General features: G+C 40.1%; 1 protein-coding gene across 1 annotated transcript in view; it reads left to right on the top strand.

Annotated features, from left to right (window-relative positions):
- lrrk2 (leucine-rich repeat kinase 2) overlaps positions 1-22,227 on the top strand; it is a 160,452-nt gene that overhangs the window by 35,478 nt on the left and 102,747 nt on the right. The window contains exons 15-21 of the mRNA XM_043713611.2: positions 2,482-2,623; positions 4,637-4,776; positions 10,396-10,512; positions 10,612-10,782; positions 19,000-19,261; positions 20,685-20,885; positions 21,549-21,640. Coding sequence (XP_043569546.1) covers positions 2,482-2,623; positions 4,637-4,776; positions 10,396-10,512; positions 10,612-10,782; positions 19,000-19,261; positions 20,685-20,885; positions 21,549-21,640 — 1,125 coding nt within the window. The remainder of the gene's footprint in view (positions 1-2,481; positions 2,624-4,636; positions 4,777-10,395; positions 10,513-10,611; positions 10,783-18,999; positions 19,262-20,684; positions 20,886-21,548; positions 21,641-22,227) is intronic.

Raw genomic sequence — 22,227 nt, 5'->3', positions numbered from 1 at the left:
CCTGCTCCACAGCTACCTGATGAAGGAACAGTGCTCTAAAAGTAGTACTTTCAAATAAACCTGTTGGACTATAATCTGGTGTTGTGTGATTTTTAACTTTGAACAAATGAGGAAGCCTTTGGGGCAAAAATAGGTGTGGACTTTGAAAAAGCAGCCTTCTTTGAGAATTAATTTTCGACAGAGAGAAAAACAAAACATTGTAAGCCCAAGAAGAAAATCAAACTTAAAAGAAACAAATTCAAATTTATAACTTTAAATAACTAATCTTTTTTGATTTGTAGAAGGTTTATACTATTGTTCACCAAACTATTAATTAATTATGATGAGGCTTTGACCTAAAACATTATACTATCCACCAGTTTCACCTGCTAACCTGACTCGTATTTATTATCTATTGCTTCATATTTTTGTAATTTTTGTGTATTTCTCTGCCTAAATAAATTTATTTTGAATTGTACAGTTTGCAGATGAGATTTCCTCCTCCCTTGAACATTTTGACATCCAAAGATAACACTCGTGAAAATAGCAATAAAAGACAGCAATTTCTTCATCATTTACTTGCTAAATATAACATTTGACTAGGTCTTGGAATATTGATGTTGTCACATATTATGATCCATATGCTTGATCTGGTATGGAGCTGACCTGGATAACCAACCTTGTCAGTGACCAAAATTGCCAAGAACTTTTATTGGATACAGCATTTATAATTTTATAAGTCTTAAGTTGGTAAAACATTTAATTTGAAGGCTGCTTATTAGCAGCACTAATTTGAATATTTTATTGTATCATTATGGTGATAATCTTCCAAGAATCCTAAGATTCTGGAAAAGTCCCAGAGGACTGGAAAATTGCCAATGTAACACCTTCATTTAAAAAGGGAAGGAGACAAAGAACAGGTAACTTTGACCATTTAGTTCATTGTCTGTTCTAGGGAAAATATTATAACCTATTATAATAAATAGGGTAATATAGCATTTAGAGATAATTAATATGATCAAGTAGAGCCAGCATGGCTTCTCTGTGGGGGAATTATACCTAGCAAGTTTATTAGAATTCTTTGAGGAGGTAACAAGCCTGACAGAGAAGCAGTGGATCTAGTGTGGTTGGATCTTTCAGAAAGCGTTGATAGGATATCACGCACTAGACTACCTAATAAGACAAGGTCCCATTATATTGGGGATATTACATTATTATGGACAGAGGATTGTCTAACAGAACACAGAATTAGACTAATGGGTGTGTTTTCAGTATGGCAATCTCTAATTAGTGGAGTGTCACATGGATCAGTGCTGGGGCCACTAATATTTACAACATGTATTAATAACATGAATGAGGAAAGTGAATGGAATATAACCAAGTTTGCAGATAACATAAAAATGGATGAAAAGACAGATATCGAGGATGACAGATTCAGCAGACGGATACAGGTCGATCAAGTAGGTGGACAGAATCTTGGCAGATGGAATGTAATGCAAGAAATCAAGAGTTCATGCACTTGAGCAGGAAGAATAGAGGAACTGAATATTATTTAAATGGAGAAAGACTGCAGAAAGCTATGGAACAGATGGATTTGGGAAACTTTGTGTAGTAATCACAAATATCTAGTATGCAAGTTCAGTGGGTGACAAGAAGGCAAATGGAAATGTTGGCCTTTATTTCAAAGGAAATGGAGTATAAAATTAGGGAAGTTTTGCCAAATCTATACAAGGTACTAGTCAGACCACAACAGAGGTACAGTGAACATTTTACATCCTCTTGTCTAAGGAAAGATGTACTGACTTTGCAGGTAGTCCAGAGAAGGTTCATAGAGCTGATGCCAAGTATTGATGGACTGTACCCATTGGAATTTAGAAGATTGAGAAGCGACCTTATTGAAACATAGAAGATTCTTAGGAGACTAAACAGGGTAGGAGCAGACAAGTTTCTTCCCTTGTGGGAAAGTGTAGGACCAGGGGAATAATATTAGAATAAGAATTTGCACATCTTAAAAAGAGGAGGAATTACTTCCCTTAGACGGTAGTGAATCTGTAAAACTCTTTAATACAGAGAACTGTCGAGGCTTGATCGTTCAGTATATTCAGTTCTTGTTTCTCCACTATTCACAAAATCTGGCCCGAAATGTTTTATAATATTGGTGGTCAATAATGAAACATTATTGCTTATCGGTTTGACTGGAGTTAGGGACTGGAAGGGAGATTTAAAAAGTGATCAGAGCTAGCGCACGCAATTGGAGGTGGATACAAGATGTAGAAATTGTGGTCTGAAATCTTTGCGTGTGTTCCTGTACTGAGAGAGATGGTAATATATGTGTGTCCACTTAAACAATAGCTGTTTTTGTTTTAGACATGTGCGGTATTAGAGTAAAATTAATACAAAACTACTTTGTGGCAGATTTGTGTTGGATACTAGTTTCATTCATGCAACTCTTTCATTCTTAGATATTTTGATGCCAATCATTGTTATTGTACTTATTTCCAGTATATTGAAAATCCAGCTATCCAACAATGTGGCCTCCAATTATTGTGCACTATTGCTGATTCTTCGGGTACATTAGAACTGATGAAAGAAGGAGCTTTAGACACTGTAATCCATACTTTACAAATGTACCCTTCCATGCAAGGTAGGAAAAAGCAATGTCCTTATCAACATTTTCCATACCCTTTTTAAAAATACTGCAAGATTTTCTTTTCATTAACATGTTGTGATTATTAAAAAAAGTTTATTTTATCAGATAAGAAAATTCACATTGCCATAAACATATTGACACTTTCTTGGTAAATAGCATTTTCATTAGTCTCAAGTGAAGCTGAGTAAGGAAGCATGGGAGCTCTGTTTGACAGTATCGTCCTTGATCTTCCTCCTCAAGGAAAGGAGAGAAAGCAACAAGTGCTATTGTTCAATATATGAGTTTGGATTTGCAGTGTAGGGCCAAGCCTGCAGTGGGGGAAGGATCTATTCTTTTCAACATATAGTTGAGAATCTTCTCTGTATGTGAAATATATCATGGCAATGAACATTTTTGTTGTTAGCCTTCTACGATAGAGTAAAGCTCCTTATCGCCTGAGGATAACTGAGCATCCCAAACTTAGAATTTTCACAAGTTTGCAGTTTTGCATTCTTTAGGTGTGATGATGGAGAGAAGTACAAGTAGAGTTGAAAAGGGTGGTGCTGGATAAACGCAGAGTGTCAGGCAGCATTTGAAGAGCAGGAGTGTCAAAGTTTTGGGCATAAGCCCTTCATCAGCAATGTGGAGGGGAAAGGGTGATCAGAAATAAAGGGTGGGGATGGAGCTGTGGGGGAAGATGGATGGGAAGGCGGGGGGTAATTGTGATTGGTTGGTTGGGGGGGAATGGAGCGGACAGGTAGGAAGGAAGATGGATAGGTAGGACAGGTCAAATGGGCAGTGCCGAGTTAGAGGGTTTGATTTGCGATGAAGTGGAGGGAGAGGAGATTTGGAAACTAGTGAAGTTGATGTTGATGCCATATGGTTGAAGGATCCCACGGCGGAAGATGAGGTGTTCTTCCTGCATTTGGCGGGTGGCTTTGATTTGGCAGTGGAGGAGGCCCAGGACTTGCATGTCATTGTGGGAGTTGGGTGGGGAGTTGAAATGGTCGACCACAGGATGACAGAGTTGTTTTGTGTGTGTCTCCTAGAGATGTTCGCTGAAATGCTGTGCGAGTTGGTGTGCTGTGTCACTGATGCTGCCTGACCTGCTGTGCTTTTCCAGCACCACGCTAATATTGACTGTTATTGGAAGAATGACTAATCAGAGTTCAGATAATCAGTGATCTGTATAGATTTAATATTATAGTTAAAAAAGAGCCGATTTGTTATTTGTTATAACATCGCAATGACCTTTATAACACAGAAAACCTGTGAAGATTGAACTTTACAGAGCGCTTTTCTTGATCTGTGGATGCTTCAATGAACTTCACTCCGAATGAATGAGTTTATTTTAACTGTAGCCATTGTTAGACTGTCTGAAGTTGCAGCAGCTATGTACACACAGCAATCTCCTATGTGCAGCAAGATGATATTTGTTAGCAAGAACAAAAAAAGAAACTATCATGCTCTTTTTTGACTACTACCAAGAGATCTCGCAATAATATGACCGAGGATCATTTTATTTGTATTTGCTTTTGGGATGTGAGCAACACTAACAAAGCTATTTTTATTGCTCATCCCTAATTGCCTTGATAAAGTGGTCGTGGGCCTTTTCCTTGAACTATGGCATTCCTTGAGCCATTGTTGCAAGACAGGCAATTCCATAACTTTACCTTGTGGAATGAGCGTATGGCAAATAATACACGTACAGATCTGGGCATTGTATGACTTGGATGTGACAGTGTAACTATGATCATTCTGTTCTGAAACTTTATGGAGATTGTGAAGCTGAATGCTACTGTATAGATGTATTGGAGAAGAATGGTAAGTTAATGGTTCAACCATTCTAATATGACGTGCATTGATAACTGAAGACAGTTGATGTTGCTGTTGTCTGCATTTGTAGTTGCTCCAATACACCAACAGAGTTGAATATAAGAAGTAACTATTGCATAATTTTTCATTTATGAATGTGACATTTCCCATATGAATGGACCATCTAATGTGTTTGTCCCTGTTTCGTTTCAGAAATTCAGTATCTGTGCCTGAAACTTGTGACGATACTTGTTCCAAAGAATTATTTAAGTCGTACATTCTTGACTTTGGTGGCAAAACTTTTATTAGAAACAGTACGCAGATATGCAGACAAACTAGAAGTGCAAATGCAGGTCAGTTGTTATTCAAGTGTAATTGCATAGAAGCTTAAAGAAAGATGAGTGTCACTTTTGGATTTTTAGATATGAATGCATGCTTTTTTTGTCTGGGTGCTTACTTTCAAAGTATGCAAACGAAAGTTGAAAGAGGTGTGCAAATATTGGTGAAAACTGAGGATATTCAGTTTAAGCGTTCAAGAGATGTGTTGTTCCTTCTTCTGGATTATGCTGTGATTCACAGATACTGAGCAATGTAAGCTGTGTTTGGCGCTAAAACTGTGTTGGATCCACTTTTAGAAGTGAGCACTGCCGTTGAAGCGCTCATTGGAAACCTGATATTTACAATGGTAGTCTATTTACTTGTAATTCTGAATGTGATCTTGAATTCATCTCTGCTGTGTATCTTTCTGCTGATTACAAATGAGCGTAAGTTAATTTTTGAAAGGTTTTAACCTATTTTTATTTTGAAGTCAGATCTCCACCAATAATAAAATACAAATGAGCAGAGAAAAGAAGTGCTAAATCTTTGAGACAGGTTGGGCCTCAACTGGGGTTTCTGTTCGACTCTTGAAGAATACCAATTTTGTAGACAGTGCATAAAATGATACCAGGAATGAGGACCATCTATTATTTGGAAAAACTGAAGTTGTTGTCCTCCTTAGAAGCAGAGAGGTTTAAGAGGAGCTTTGATAGTGGTGCTTAAAATCATCAACAATTTTGTTAGAGTAAATAAGGAGAAACTGTTTGCAGTATCAAAATTATCAGGTGATTGGCAAAAGAACTAAGTTGTGGCCTTTTCTTGAAAGGGTTGTAGAAATCTATTCATTTGTGAATTTTTTCAAAGGAGATTGGACAAATATTTGAAAGGAAATCGTTTGTAGGGCTTTGGGGAAAGAGCAAGAAAGTGTGATTAATTGGCAATGGATTTATGCAATAAATATTACCCGAATCATGTTTCAAGTTAATGAATGGCTGAGACTGTAGTGGTTGTAACGAGATCAGCAAGTTGGACTTCATAGAAATATGACTTCCCTGATTTGGACTGTTAATCTGTTTAATCTGTCTGACAAATAAAGGGGGGAGTGTCAGAGATACTGCCATTCTGATAGCCGATTTTGAATGAGGCAGTACTAAAGACAAGGGTTGTTAATGTGTAAATAAAAGGTGAATTGGTGATGGGATACTGGCTTTTGAAGTTATTTAAGTGACGATGAGAGTGGGATATGATCGTGAAGAAACTCACTTGCCACAGTTGTCTTTGAGTTGGGATAAGCGTTTCTTGCTTCATGCCTTTGTCATGGGAAGCAAGAACTCCAACAGGGCCATCCAGAGGTTTCCGAAATGAAGACTTTGGAGAGATGTTGGGTCTGGTAGTCAGGTGATGCAGACATAGCTGCATTAATAGACAGAGTACCAATGAGGACAAAAACTACTGTCAGCAACCTCCCCACGCCCAGGAGAATGTTCAAGTAAACCTTAGATTCAGCTGCATGTCAACTCATGTCCTTTCATGAGTTCAATGTTCTTAGTCATTGTAGGTTCCCATTCAAAGTAGTTGGACGTGCATAGGGTCCATTCATCAAACAAGGGTATGATGGAGGAAAACTGTGTGCACCTTTTTCAATACATAGACTCCTGGAAGTGTTGGTCACAGATAATGAGCCATCGTTTACCAGCAGGGAATTTGAGTGTTTTCTAAAGTCGAATAGGATTCAACATATAAGGACAGCTCCATACCAACCATCATCCATTGTCCTGGAAGAAAGAGCAGTACAAACATTGAAGGCTGACTTGAAGAAACAGCCTACAGCCTCACTAGATACCAAGCTATCATGATTCTTAGTTAATAATAGGACCATCCCACAAGCAACTACAGGGATAGCACTGGCAGAGTTGCTAGTGGGTAGAAGACTCCACACAGGATTAAGTCTGGTCTTCCTGGACCTGGAGCGGGGCATCAGGAATACCAATGCCAGACATAAGACTCCATCAAATGAAACTCCTAGAGTCATAGAGTTATACATCATGGAAACAGACCCTTCGGTCCAACTCATTCATGTGGACAAAATTTTTATTTCCCAACATTTGGCCCATATCCCTCTAAACACTTTCTATTCATGTACCAATCCAGAAGCCTTCTAAAGATAATTATACCAACCTCCACACTTCCTCTGGCAGCTCATTCCATACATGCACCACCCTCTGTGAAAATGTTGTCTCTCACATCTCTTTTAAATCTTGCCTCTCTCACCTAACCCTGTGCCCTCTAGTTTTGGACTCCCCTACCCTGGGAAAAAGACCTTGGCTATTCACCTTGTCCATGCCTCTCATAATTTTATAAACCTCTATAAATCACCCCAAATCTTCTCACCAGGGAAGAAAAGCACCAGCTTATTCCACTTCTCCCTATAGCTGAAGCCCCGTAACATTCTTATAAAACTTTTCTGTACCCTTTCAAGTTTCACAATGTCTTTCCTATTGTAGGGAAACTATAATTGAATGCAGTATTGCAAACGTGGCCTCACCAATGTCCTGTACAATCAACTTTGTATTCAGTGCACTGACCAATGAAGGCAAGAATGCCAAATACCTTCTTCAGCACTCTGCCTACCTGCGACTCCACTTTCGAGGAACTATGCATCTGCACCTCTAGGTCTCCTTGTTCGGCAACAATCCTCAGGGCTCTACCTAGGCCTCTACTGGAGAAGTTCTGCTCTGATTTGCCTTTCTAAAATGCAACACCTCACATTTATCTAAATTAAACTCCATCTCCCGTTCCATGGCCCATTGGCCCATTTGATCAAGGCCCTGTTGTGCTCTGAGATAACCTTCTTCACTGTCCACTGCACCACCTATTTTAGTTTCAGCTACAAATGTACGAACCATATCTCCTGAGAAAGTTTAACGCAGGGAATGAAGTTTGGTGTAATAATCATGGAAATGACCCAACGTGAGTAAGAGGTATGGTCGACACGATATCCGGACCAGTGACATAGCAAATTAAGGTAGTATAATGGTCCTAAATAAGCACGTGGAAGATATGAAAGCTGCAAATTTACAAATAGTGCAAGAGCAAAATATGCTCTGCTTCTTAGAACAATTATAAAGGCTGCTGGAACCAGTCGAGATATAATGGACGTAGCTGCCTTGACACCTTTGCTTCTGGAAGAAGTGAGTGAAATTCTACTGAAATGCTTCTAGTGTAAGTGGCAAGCTCCCATGCATTACAAGCTACCTGTATTGGACACTGAGGCAGAGGAACTTGGCCCGGTGCTAAAACACAACAGGAGGCTGTCTAAGAAAAAGGTCCAGCCTACATCCTCAAAATCGGAGGATGAGACGTAGTGATTGTAGCAAGATCAGCCAGTTGGACCTAAGAGAATATGAGTTCCCTGATTGGTACTGTTAATTTAGTCAAATCAGGAAGCTCTGGCTGACTGATTTTAAAAAAATGGTAACTGACCTTGAATGAGGCAGTACTAAAGTCAAGGACTATTCATGTGTAAATAAAGGGTGACTTGGTGTCAAGATATTGGCCTCTGTGCAGTTATTTCAGAGACCACACTTTTTGTTGAACAATCTGAAAATGCTTCGTCGTTTATACCTTTGTGCGTGCAATGCAAAAATGACAGATGGTTGTTTGATTAACACTGAAATGTTATAGAGTCATACAGCACAGAAATAGACCCTTTGGTCCAAACAGTCCTTGCTGACCATAATCCCAAACTAAACGAGTCCCACTTGCCTGTGCTTGGCCCATATCCCTCCAAACATTTCTTATTCATATATTAATCTAAATGTCTTTTAAATGTTGTTACTGTACCTGCATCTCCCACTTCCTGTGACAGTTCTTTGCATGCATGAACGCACTCAAGTTGCCTCTCATGAGTCTTTTAAAACTACTTCCTGTAGCCTTAAACATATGGCCCCTATTCTTGAAACCCCCCACCCTAGGGAAAAGACACCTGTCATTCATTTTATCTATACCCCTCATTATTTTATAAACTTCTATAAGTTCACCTCTCAACTTTTATGCTCCAGTGAAAAAGTCCCAGCCTACACAGCCTCTCCTTATAACACAAACCTTCTATGCTTGGCAGCATCCTGGTAAGTCTCTTCTGAACCCTCTCCAGCTTAATAATAGCCTTCCTGTAATAGGGTGACCAGAACTGGACACAATATTCCAGAAGAGCCCTTACTATCATCTTTTTCTTCCTCAGTATAATACCCTCATTGCAATATTCAAAGGTCTGAGCAACGAAGGCAAGAGTGCTAAATGCCTTCTTAACCACCTTATCAAATATGATGCAAATGTCAAAGAATTATGTACCTGAACCCAGGGTCTCCCTGTTCTATGACATGGCCCAATGCCCTACTTTTAATTGTAAAAGTCTTGTTTTGTTTGTTTTTCCAAAATATAGTATCTCACATTTATTCAAATTAAACTCAGTTGCCACTCTTCCGCCGATTGAACCAATTGATCAAGATCTCTTAGATAACCTTTTTCACTGTCCACTATACCACCAATCTTGGTGTCATCCATTAGCTTACTAACCATGCTTCCTATTTCTCGTCTACATCATTTATAGAAATGAAAAGTAAGAGTGGATCCAGCACTAATCTCTGTTGGACACTGCTGGTCTCAGGTCACTACTCCGAAAAATAGCCCTCTACCATCACTCTCTGTCTCATGTCATTAAGCCAATTTTGTGTTCATTTGGCAAGTTCACCATGAATCCCATGTGATCTACCTTTACTAATTAGTCTACCATGTGGAACCTTATCGAAAGATTTACTAAAATCCAAATAAACAATGTCTACCATTCTGCCCACATCAATTTTCTTGGTTACTTCCTCAAGCAGCTCAATTGAGTTTGAGACACACTATTTTCCACACACAAAACCATGCTGGCTATCACTTTTCATTCCTCACCTCTCCAAATGCATATAAACCTATATTGCAGAATCACCTTCCAACAATTTACCCACCACTGAATTCAGACTCTCAGGTTTATAGTTCCCAGGTTTCTCCGTACATCCGTTCATGAACAAAGGCACAACATGAGCCACTTTCCAGTGATCAGAATAGGGGTCCTGCAACTCATCCCTAACCTCTCACAACATCTTGGATACACTATGTCAGGTCCTGAGATTTATCCACAATCTTTGTTTTCTGAGACTTCCAGCACTTCCTCTTCTGTCATGTGAACTGTTTTCAAAACATCAGTAGTTATTTTCCTGAGTTCTCAAGCCTCCATTTCTTTCTCCACAGTGAAATTATCTTGTGGGAAAACATTGCATGTTGCCTTAAAACCGTGCTCATGGTATTCAGCTATTAATACAACTTCAGAACATATAAAGTTTTTTTTGGAAGGTCAGGGAAGTTTGGTTAAACATGCTAACTCAGCTCTGGTCCTCACCTGTGCTACTTACATATATATTAATCAAAATTGTGATTTTTCAACAAGTGCATTACTGCAGACACCTTGACAAATGCAGTAAATGTAACTTGCTCAGAAATATCTCCGCCGAAGATTTCAAGCCGACATAATTAAGACTAGATTTTTAAAATAATTTGACATACAGTTGAAATGTTTACTAAATTGTGATTTAACCACCATATTTCTTTTTTAGGGTTTCCAAGCAATCTTGATGTATTTTGAAACCATACCATCTGCTTTTGTAATTTTCTTCAAGGAGGGGATTGACAGATTTATTTTTCGTCAGATGGCAGAACACAGAAATAAGCAGGTTATATTACATTTCCTTCTGGCTTTCAAGAGAAAATTTTGAGAAGCTTTATTTTTGAGATGGTTTTAGCAATTATCTTTACTTCTTTGAAATGATTAGCTACAGAATCTCCTCTGCAAGTGCTTGTACAAGTTGGCCATTGATCGTGGAATAAGAAATCGGATGCTTGAGAATGCTTGCTCAGAAAATAATGTCGTAATGGCAGAATATTTTATCCTCTTGGCGGCTGATGTCAATCACAAGTCTAAAAATGAATCACTGATTTACCAGGTGAATATAATTTTGTTCAAATGTAACTCAATTCCATGACCAAGAATCAGCTTTTGGCAATTTCCAGCATTGTTAGTGGTGTGATTGTGGCTTAAGTTCTGAAATACGGACATAAGTGGGGAATTTGACTTCCTTCTCAAAATGGAAATTGTTTGTGCATAATTTTATCTCTTAAAAAATGAATGAGTTTGAAATGGATGGGAAGTTAAAATGTTAAAAATTTGAGATCTAAATCCAATCTGCCTCAATTATTGACCATTTTGGTTTTAATGTTGATTAATCTCCTTTTGGTGGACAATTCAATGTTTGAAATCTTTTTAAGGAAGTTGGATATCTCTGGTTTAATGCCTTTGTTTCTATTTCCAACTTCTGATAGCTAGAATTCCCTGGGTTTTGGTGAACCTAACAGGAAAAAAGGTTTAGAAGTGTTAAAGTTTAGTGCCTGTATAGCATTGCTATGGGTCATAAGGAACAAAAATCTTTTCTCCAGGTCCAACAAGGTACTGTGTAAACCAACCTTCAATCACTTGCCTCAATGTTGACCCTACTGCCTCATCCAATCAGTTTGCTGTTGCCAGTTGTCATTATTATGAAGGTCCAATCTAAAGCACAAACAGTGACACCAATCCAGATCTGATTTTGGGAATCTCCAAATTGTAAGAATTAAGCTTACAGCAAAAGTATTGTAAGAAAGCACTTTTCCACTAGTTCTTCACTGTCTAAGGCAATCCTGGCTAACATAGATGACCGTGAACTTCCAAACATTCCAATTCTAGCAACAGGAGATGACCTTGTTAAGGTTCTCATTAAGCCACTCTTCAATATTGTCTCTCTGCTTGCTTCATTGTCATCCCCTTGTTTTTTTATCCATTAGTACTTCTGATGGTAATCCAACTCTTCTGCATGGCTAACATGTAATTTGATATCCTTTTGTTTTGATATTATATGGAAGTTCTCCTCTCTTGTTCTCTTACCACATTCAGTACTACTTCCTCAGTTCTTTGCTCTGTGCATTTTGCTGTTAGAATCGTATTTAAATGCCACATTTCTCAGTCAGTTTTCTTCCTATTTCCCAGTGCTTCAAGCTTCAGATCTAAATCCAATCTGCCTCAATTATTGACCATTTTGGTTTTAATGGTGATTAATCTCCTTTTGGTGGACAATTCAATGTTTGAAATCTTTTTAAGGAAGTTGGATACCTCTGGTTTAATGCCTTTGTTTCTATTTCCAACTTCTGATAGCTAGAATTCCCTGGGTTTTGGTGAACCTAACAGGAAAAAAGGTTTAGAAGTGTTAAAGTTTAGTGCCTGTATAGCATTGCCATGGGTCATAAGGAACAAAAATCTTTTCTCCAGGTCCAACAAGGTACTGTGTAAACCAACCTTCAATTACTAACTAGACAAAACAAGCTGAATCTTAAGACTTCTTATGGATAATTTAAAGTAGTGTTGAGTCTTTTGGATGCTTTGTTGCCATTAAGCTTCACAAGTTTTCTTGCCCTATCTTACCAAACTTGCTTCATTGATTATCTATTTCACCCCTATGGCATCTCTCATTTGATTTTTATCCCATCTTACCATTCACCATTCCAAGGACAACACACCACTCTGTGGATATCTGACAAAAGATATTCCTTTTGCCCACACTATCTTTGGAGGCCAGATATTTGGCTTCTAACATCTTAGAACGTAGAACATAGAACATAGAAAATTACAATGCAGTACTGACCTTTCAGCCCTCAATATTGCACTGGTCTGTGAAACCAATCTGAAGCCCATCTAACCTATACTATTCCATTATCATCCAAATGTTTATCCAATGATCATTTAAAATTCCCTGAAAGTTGGCAAGAGTCAAAAAACTGCAGATGCTGGAATCCAAAGTAGACAGGTGAGAGGCTGGAAGAACACAGCGGGCCAGACAGTATCAGGAGGTGGAGAAGTTGACATTTTGGGTGTAATCCTTCTTCAGGAGCTGAGGTGGGTGTGTGGGGAGCTGCAGATAAAGGGGGCGGTGGAGGCAGGGTGGTCAAGTAGGGTTAGGTGAAGACAGGTAGAGGGTACGACCTAGTTGGTCAATGAGAGGAATGAATCCGGTTGGTGGCAGGGATGGAACGGGCCGGAAAGGGAGTCGGGGATGGGAAGGGATATTATTTGAAATTGGAGTACACAGTGTTGAGTCCTCCTAGGCGGAAGATGAGGTGGTGTTCCTCCAATTTGCGGTGTGGTTTGTTGTGGCAATGGATGGTCATGTTGGAAGGGGAGCGGTTGAGGAAATTGAAATGGGAGGTGACTGGGAGGTTCAGTCAATCCCTGCGAGCCCAGCTGGGATGCTCACTGAACAGTTCCCTAAGTTCTCCACAATTCGGTCTCCCTGATCCAGCGAAGACCATATCGGGAGCATCGGGTGCAGTAAACTAGTTTGGAAAAGAGCCAGATGAACCTCTCTCTCACCTGGATGGAGGTGGGGGTCATGGTGTACTGGCAGGTTTTGCATCTTTTCCGGTTACAGGGGAAGGTTCTGGGGGTGGGGCGGGCGGTGTGGGGAAGAAGGTCGGTGGGGAGAGTGGTGCAAACACAAGGAGTGTCAAATGGAACAGTTCTTGTGAAAAACAGAGAGGGGTGGGGGGGAGCGGGGAAGATGTTCTTGGTGGTAGGGTCTAGTTGGAGTTGGTGGAAATGTTTAAGGATAATGTGTTGGATGCAGAGACTGGTGGGGTGGTAGGTGAGGACAAGGGCGACTCTATGTTTATTACATGGGGGGGGGTGTTTAGAGCAGTGGAACGGGGAATAGAGGTGGTATAGCAGAAGGCTGTCTGGAAGATGGAGGGAGGAAAAGCACGTTGTTCAAAATAGGTGGACATCTGGGATGCTCGCGAATGGAATGTCTCCTCATCCATACAGATGCGGCAGAGATGGAGGAATTGGGAGAATGGGATGGAGTTCTTGCAGGATAGTAGGTGAGAGGAGGTGAGTCTGTGGGTTTGTAGTAAATATCTGTCTAGAGACTGTCACCAGAGATGGAAATGGAGAGGTCAAGAAAGGGGAGGGAGATGTCTGAGATAGACCAAGTGAATTTGAGAGCAGGGTGGAACTTGTGTACGAAGTTGATGAACTGCTCCAGTTCAGGCAGCATCCAAGGAACAGGAGAATCGACGTTTCGGGCATAAGCCCTTCTTCAGGAACACATTTTCAGCTCTGATCTCCAGCATCTGCAGCCCTCACTTGTTCCAGTTCAGCCTGGCTGCAGGACGCTACACTGATGCAGTCATTGATGTAATGGCGGAAGACTTGGGGCACAATACCTGTGTAGGAACTTAGAAGGACTGTTCGATATAGCCAACAAAGAGGCAGGCGTAGCTGGGGCCCATCAGTACCCATGGCCACTCCTTGATTTGAAAGGAAGGGAGGAGTTAAAGGAAATGTTACTGAGGGTGAGGACCAGTTCAGCGAGGAGAGTATTAGTGTAGGGGTCTGGATGGGTCTGTTGGAGAGGAAGAAGCGGAAGGCCTAGAGGCCATCCTTGTCAGGTATGGGCGTATATAAGGACTGCATGTCCATAGTGAAGATAAAACGCTGCAGCCAGAGAAATGGAAGTTGCTGAAGAGATGGAGGGTGTGGTTAGTATTGAGGATGTAGGTGGGAAATACCTGAACTAAGGAGGAAGAGGATGGAGTTGAGGTAGAGCGAGATGAGTTTGATGGGGCAGGAGCAGGCTGAGGCGATAGGTCGGTCTGGGTAGTTGGGCTTGTGGATCTTGGGGAGCAGGAGAACCAGGCTGTATGGGGCAGGGGATGTATTAATTTAGACGCAGTGGTTGCTGTTGCAGGCTGGGCATTCCACACCCTTACTACTCTCTGAATAAAGAAACTACCTCTAACATCTGTCCTACATCTGTCATTCCTCAATTTAAAGCTATATCCCCTTGTGCTAGCCTAGGAAAAAGGCACTGACTGTCTACCCTATCTAATCTTCTGATCATCTTGTATATCTCTATTAAGTCACCTCTCAACCTTCTTCTCTCTAACAAAAACAGCCTCAAGTCCCTCGCTTTTCCTCATAAGATGTTTTCTCCATATCAGGCAACATCCTGACAAATCTCCTCTGCACCCTTTCCAATGCTCCCACCTCCTTCCTATAATTCGGTGACCAGAATTGTGTGCAAAACTCCAAGGATGGCCACACCAGAGTTTTGTACAGCTGCAACATGACCTCATGGCTCCGAAACTCAATCCTTTTACTAATAAAAGCTAACACACTGTATACCTTCTTAACAACCCCATCAACCTGGGTGGCAACTTTCAGGGATGCGTGCACATGGACACTGAGATCTCTCTGCTCATCCACCAAGAATTTTAGTATTAGCCAAGTATTCCTATTACGCCTTCCAAAGTGAACCACCTTACACTTTTCCACATTAAACTCCATTTGCTACCTCTCAGCCCAGCACTGCAGCTTATGTATGTCCCACTGTAATCCGCAACATCCTTCCACACTGTCCACAACTCGACCGACCTTAGTGTCATCTGCAAACTAACTCATCCTACTACTCCCTCATCCAGGTCATTTCTAAAAATGGCAAACAGCAGTGGCCCCAAAACAGATCCTTGCGATACACCATTAGTAACTGAACTCCAGGATGAACATTTCCAATTCACCACCACCCTGTCTTCTTTCATCTAGCCAATTTCTGATCCAAACTGCTAAATCACCTTCAATCCCATGCCTCTGTATTTTCTGCAAGAATTTACCATGGGGAACCTTATCAAATGCTTTATTGAAATCCATATACACCACATCAACAACTTTATCCTCATCCACTTATTTGGTCACCTTCTCAAAGGACTAATAAGATTTGTGAGGCACGACCTAAAACCTTATTGAGTTCTTTGAGAAGGTGACCAAACAGGTGGATGACGGTAAAGTGGCTGATGTGATGTATATGGATTTCAGTAAAGCATTTGATAAAATTCCCCACAGTAGGCTCGCACAAAATACGTATGAATGGGATTAAGGCGGATTTCGTAGTTTGGATCAGAAATTGGCTAGCTGAAAGAAGACAGGGGTGGTAGTTGATGGGAAACTGTTCATCCTGGAGTTCAATTAGTAGTCGTGTACTGCAAGGATCTGTTTTGGGGCCACATTGTATTGGAGACTGCCCTTGATTTACTGGGCTGGGAACCCCTGAGTGAAGGTTATCTCCCTATACCCATAGATTGAGGCCTGCTGACAACAATGACAAGCTTCTTGGCTTTATGACTGTTTAAAACAAGAAGGCAATGCAGCAGTAACATGAACCTAGTATCTTTGGCTCAGGAGCAAAGTGCTATAAGGCAATGCAAGTCCAGGAAACTGTAAGTATCTAAGTAGGCTCAGAACAATTGAGCATTATGAGAGCAAGTGAAAAGCCTGGAGATGTAGCTTGGTCAAGTTCATAAGCCAGGTTCATGTTGCTGAGCATCAAGTTGCTGTAACATTACAATACAACAGATGCAACACTGAGGTGCAGGAGTGCCCTTTGAGTAGTACAGGGATGTGCCACGAAGGATCCTTGCACACTCTGGGCAATTTAGCATGGTCAGTTCTCTTAACCTGCACATCTTTGGATTGTGGGAGGAAATTGGAGCACCTAGAGGAAACCAATGCAGAACACGGGGAGAATGTGCAAACTCCACACAGACAGTCACCCAAGGCTGGAAATGAACCCGGGTCCCTGGTGCTGTCAGACAGCAGTGTTAACCACTGAGCAACCTGTGACAATTGATGATACAAATGTCTCAGCAAGGGGCCCAGCAATCACTTCCCTAGCTTCCCATAAAGTTCTTGGGTATACCTGATCAGGTCCTGAGGATTTATCCACCTTTATGCATTTTAAGACATCTAACTCTGTAATATGGACATTTTTCAAGATGTCACTATTTATTTCCTCACATTTTCTATCTTTGATATCCTTCTTCACAGTAAACACTGATGCAAAATACTCCATATTTTTTAATCTCCGCCATCTCCTGTGGGTCCATGCATAGGCAGCCTTGCTGATCTTTAAGGGGTCCTATCCTGTCCTAGTTACTCTTTTATCCTTAATGTATTTGTAGAGTCCCTTTGGATTCTCCTTAACTCTATTTGCCAAAGCCTTCTCATACCCCCTTTTTGCCCTCCTGATTTCCTTCTTAAGTGTACTCCTACTGTCTTTATACTCTTCTAAGGATTCACTTGATCCCTGCTGTCTATAGCTGGCATATGCCTGCTTTGTTCCGTGATGTCATTTAGACCAACAGTACATTGTACATGAGAACTTCTAGCTTGGTATTGAGATCGCTATGATGATGTTGATGTCCTGAGAACTGCACCATTTTCTTTCTTGAATTAATTGTTCATAGAAGAATTCAAAGTCCTCATCTGGAGATAAGAGAACTGTTCAGCTGTGTTGGCACATATACCATGAAAATTTATTTTGCCTTCAGTGAGTCAGTCTGTTGAACAGTTTGATTTTCTGAATCAAATCATGAGTTTGCAGAAGTGACTAACTTTCTTCCATTTATATTGAATAGCTATTGGCTGGAAGATGATTTGTTTTGTAATATTTATATACTGTGTTCCAATAATCCTTTATAACCTTGCTGCTTAATTCTCTGAAGTTTCCATTTAAAATAATTTATCATTACCACTTCCACCACCCTCATTGACCTTCATTACGTGAGTTCCAGATCACCACAACTTACTGTGTTTAAAGAAAGATTTTCCTCTCATTCACTCTGTCTCTCTGGCATAAAACATTAAATCTCTGTCTGCAAGTTCTTGTTCCATTGATGAATGGAAACCGTTTTTCTTTAATCAGATGGTAGTCTTGTACTTTTCAATCAACACTCCCCACAATTTGTTTTGCTTCAAGGCAGGTAGTGAAGGCTGGACTTGTCCCACTGTGATGCATTATTCCAAGAATGAGCACCCAAATGAGACTATTAACTCAGCTAGGTTACCATTGTCTATTTATTTCAACTGTTCCCCTCATCTGTTGTTGCCTTGAAGTAAGTTCTTTGCCCTTGCTGTCAAGTACATAGTAACCTAAAATGGCAAATGGAGTCCAGAAAATTCATTTGGGTTGTCAGGGGGAAAGTAACCAGGTACAAGTTGCACAGTAGCTTCTAGCCATCCTTATTGATCTGCAGTCCTTGGATTCTTGGTCCTTTGTATAGAGTGAGATTTTACAAGCGTGGTGTTGCACCTTTCACTGCTGTGATAAAATGCCTTGATGAGAATTGTTAATACTGACCATACTTGAAAATATAAGCATGTGAAGTTTTACTGTTGCTTTTCTCATGTATGTTTGAAACACAAACTATTCTTTCCAGAGTACCCTGCATTTAACACTGGCCAGGCATTGTCCTCTGAATGTGCTATTCCTTTCCCTTTATAACTGTAGAAACTGTCAGATTTCCTATTGACTGTCATTTGCAAGCCTGAGGAAAGGAATTTTCCAAGTATTATGAGTGAGACCAGTTGGATCCTGGGTCTTGCACACTCAGGGAGGTCATTCTGATACCCTTGCTATCCCTTTCCTGCTAGTAAGTTTCCTAACAAAAAGCAGCTATGAGTTCTGAGAATTTGTTGCTGTATGTTCAAAGTTTTAATCAGCCCTTTCGTTTGCAATGGTGTTCTTTACTTGATTTAAATAACATGGTTCAGGAAGTGTAGGAAACCCTTGGAAAGAATTATTTTTGTTACCAATTGGTTCTATTTTCATTAGCACATTGATCATTAGTGATCTCTAGATTTGTTCCAATCAAACTGTTTACAGATGTTAACACATACTTCAGGAGCAGATAGGATTTGAACCCAGGACTTATGGCTCAGAGTTAGGTCGGAACTTACAATGTTCTACAAAAGCCCCAAGGAAACCCATGGATGATCAAGTTGAATGAGTTGCATTATCATTCAAATTGCACAATTAGTATTTGTTAATTGAATACCAGCCTGAGTTGTTTGTAGTAGTCTGTATGTTTGAACCAATTGTTGGGCTTTTGCCAGCTTTAACCCAAGTCCTGCACATAATCTGTGACTAAACCCGGTATCTGCATGTCAAAATGTCCCCTATAATTTGAGGAAAAGTGTCACTGTGCTTTTTGAACTCTGAGAAGAATAAAAACTACTCCCTGCAATTTTGCTTGGTTAACTTAATAGTACTTAATTGTTAACAATTTCTTAATGGTTTTCATAGGCTTGTACACAAAGCAGTAACCCATTGTTAGTGGATCTTTTGCTTAACCATGGAGCACGTGAGCAAGATATTCGGAAAGCTTTAGAAGTCAGCATTAAGATGAGTGATGAGAGAATCATAAGCTTGCTTCTAAGAAAGCTTGGATTGGACCAAAACAATAAGGCCATTTGTCTGGGTGGACTTCATATGGGCAGGATTGAAGCAACTTGGTTACGTCCATTGTTTCCCAATGAGACATCTCCCACGTCAAAGCAACAGCTCTGTAAGTATGTTAATAGGTTTAATAGTTAAAGTTGTTACAGTTTTAAGTGGAATTGTGGATGTATGGACCTGTTATATATATTTAGAGCGGCACGGTTAGCACTGCTGCCTCACAGTGCCAAGAACCCGGGTTTGATTCCATCCTTGGGTGACTGTGTGGAGTTTGCACATTCTCCCCGCGTCTGTGTGGATTTCCTCCCGGTGCTCCGGTTTCCTCCCACAATCCAAAGATCTCTAGGTCAGGTGAATTGGCCATGCTAAATTGTCCATAGTGTTAGGTGCATTAGTCAGGGGTAAATGTAGGGGAATGGGTCTGGGTGGGTTACTCTTCAGAGGGTCAGTGTGGACTTGTTGGGCCGAATGGCCTGTTTCCAGACTGTAGGGAATCGAATCAAATCTAATCAGACCTAAGTATGTGTGAATAAGCTGGTCACCACGGGAATTGCCTGGGAAGTATGAACTTCCACTGGACAATTCCCTTTCTCCCCAGGAGTCAGAGAGTTTGGACAGTTCCAATTTATTCACCTGAATAGTTACACAGGAAATGTTAGACAAATAAAATCCAGTGTAACTCCTGGGCAACTAAATTTAGTGTAATTCCTAATCACTTGCACTGACGAGGTAAATATTTTCTTCCACCCCCATTAAACTCCTTGTGACTACCTCTCATGAGTAAACCTATCTACTTACCCCTACCCTATCTCAACCCTATTTGAGTATTTTCCTCGGTTAAACCTATCACTTCTCAAATATTCTCCTCCCCACTTGTTCATACACTCACACCTCTTCACTAATTTTCACACTGGAACCTTAACCGTACCTTTCTGCAGCTAGTAAAATTTAAAACAAGGTGCCCTGTCTCCCCCCCCGCCCCATGCAGTCAAACTCTTTGAAGGCATGCCTCTAATTCTCTAGTGTTCATTTTTTCCACCAATTTACATTAATAATTTTTCGTCCTTCCACACCAACATTCCCTCTAAGCTGCATGGTTATGCAGCCGCTGGGAAGCACCATCCTCGCAGACAGGTGTCCTGATACACAGCTTCTGTACGTAGACCTTGGGCCCATGCATCAGCATGAAAAAATAGAGTAAATGTTGCTCCATGCCCTCCTGCCTTCAGCCATGCACTGTTTTCCCCCTTTGCCAGCTCACAGCAAGATACTTGGAGTAATTTCCTAGAGCCTGTTTTATCTCCAGCTGCTTTACTTCTGGAGGCAGAGCTATGTGTCCCGTACTGCAGTGAGGCATTTTTAAAGTAGAATATATGTTCGTGACAGTACAACTTCTCAGTATAAGTGCTAATTTACCACCCTGTGATACTTGGAAACATGTTCCTCTGCATATAAATTTCTATTGCTCGACAGATTTTGTATAGTTTTGTTTACAACAGGTGCATTAAGGTGATTACTTTCTTGCTGAATAGCCACAGGTGTCTCCTTGGCCAAGCTTTTATCAAAGGATGGGGCAGAATTGTTGTCATCAGTGGTGCAGAGTTCAAGTACAAATTTTGAATTGAGCTACTCTGAGGAAGCATTAAATAAGAGCAATGATTGCACTGCATTGTCGGATGTGTCAGCAATTGATACAGAAGAAAGCAGCCTTTTTGATGACTTGGAGAATGAAGGTTTGATTCTGATAAATATTCAAACAACTTTGTTGCCTTTCTTTCATTTTATCATTCATTTATTTTAGGTATTATCAAATGATAAGTTAGGATGATAGTATTCACTTGCTTATTATAAATGCAGAAAGTTACTTTGCCCATGACTTAAGTTGTGGCTTGCATAATTCCAGTGACAAATTACAACTGTTTTATTTGTACTTTTTAAAAGGACAAATGTTTCGTGTATGTATTTATTTCTTACAGTGAAGTTTGATGCATGGTCCCGTAGTAGAAATTAAATTCAAAATTTAGTAATACACCTGTAATTCTCTTCTGCATTGCATTTGGGGAATGTCAGTTATTTGTTGATGACTGAAATATAAGGTGATGATGATGATTAGGAGAGGTTTGCAGGCCTGTGTGTGTAAACCAAACCAACAGTGAGATGATGTTTATTTAAGAACTAAAACTTTCCAATTTTGTAGCCTAAATTAGCTTATATGAAAGTAAACTGTGCGGCTAAGCAGGGAAATGCAATTATTTTCAACCTTCCTTTCCACAACTGGGTTATACATTTCTATTTTTAAATTGTGGTGAGATGGGTTGCACTGATCAATTGCGACAAAACAATTTCTCTGTATTTCCATTTTCTCATTAACTTTTGTTTTTCTCTTTTAATTTTAGGGAATTTTGTTATTATTCAAAATCCAAACAATTACTTGGATGTTGGAGATTACAGTGAACCTGCAATTAATTTGAGACGCTACCGTTCTTTGGTACGTTAATTAAATGATGTAGACAGTGAATGCAAAATGCTACTGAATACTTGAACTGCTATGTCTCTCTTTATTTAAAAAAAATTGTAGTGGTCAGATTACCTCTCTTTGTTGGTTTCTAACTTGCTTCTAGTTGATTATTGGCAATTACTGGTTAGTGTGAAACAATTCACATCCCACAACAGAAAACACTCGTCCTGCACCAAAAATTTAAAATTGAAATGTCCATATTTTTAAAAATGTCAAACAATTTAAAGATTTGAAATAATTTATAATCTTTAAGAAACAAATTCAAATGAATAAAGGAAGGAACTGAATCTGGACAAGTTTGAGACGTAATTTATGAGTATAGGAACATTTGAACAATAGTAAGCTTTTTAGCCCATTAAGCCTATCCTGCCATTTAGTATGCCATTCCTGCTGAAGGGCTTATATTCAAAATGTCGACTCTCCTGCTCCTCAGATGCTGCCTAACCTGCTGGGCTTTTTCTGCAGTCCTGCAATCTGAGGACCTGCAGTCCTCATTTCCTCCTAGTCCATTTAATATGATCTCATGGCTGATCAAACACTTCAGGGCTTTTATTCAC

This window comes from Chiloscyllium plagiosum, unplaced genomic scaffold (genome assembly GCF_037043375.1).
Source record: "Chiloscyllium plagiosum isolate Xiang-an unplaced genomic scaffold, Cpla_swu_hap1 HiC_scaffold_23, whole genome shotgun sequence".
Lineage (NCBI taxonomy): Eukaryota > Metazoa > Chordata > Chondrichthyes > Orectolobiformes > Hemiscylliidae > Chiloscyllium > Chiloscyllium plagiosum.
This window is presented reverse-complemented; position numbering and strand designations above follow the sequence as displayed.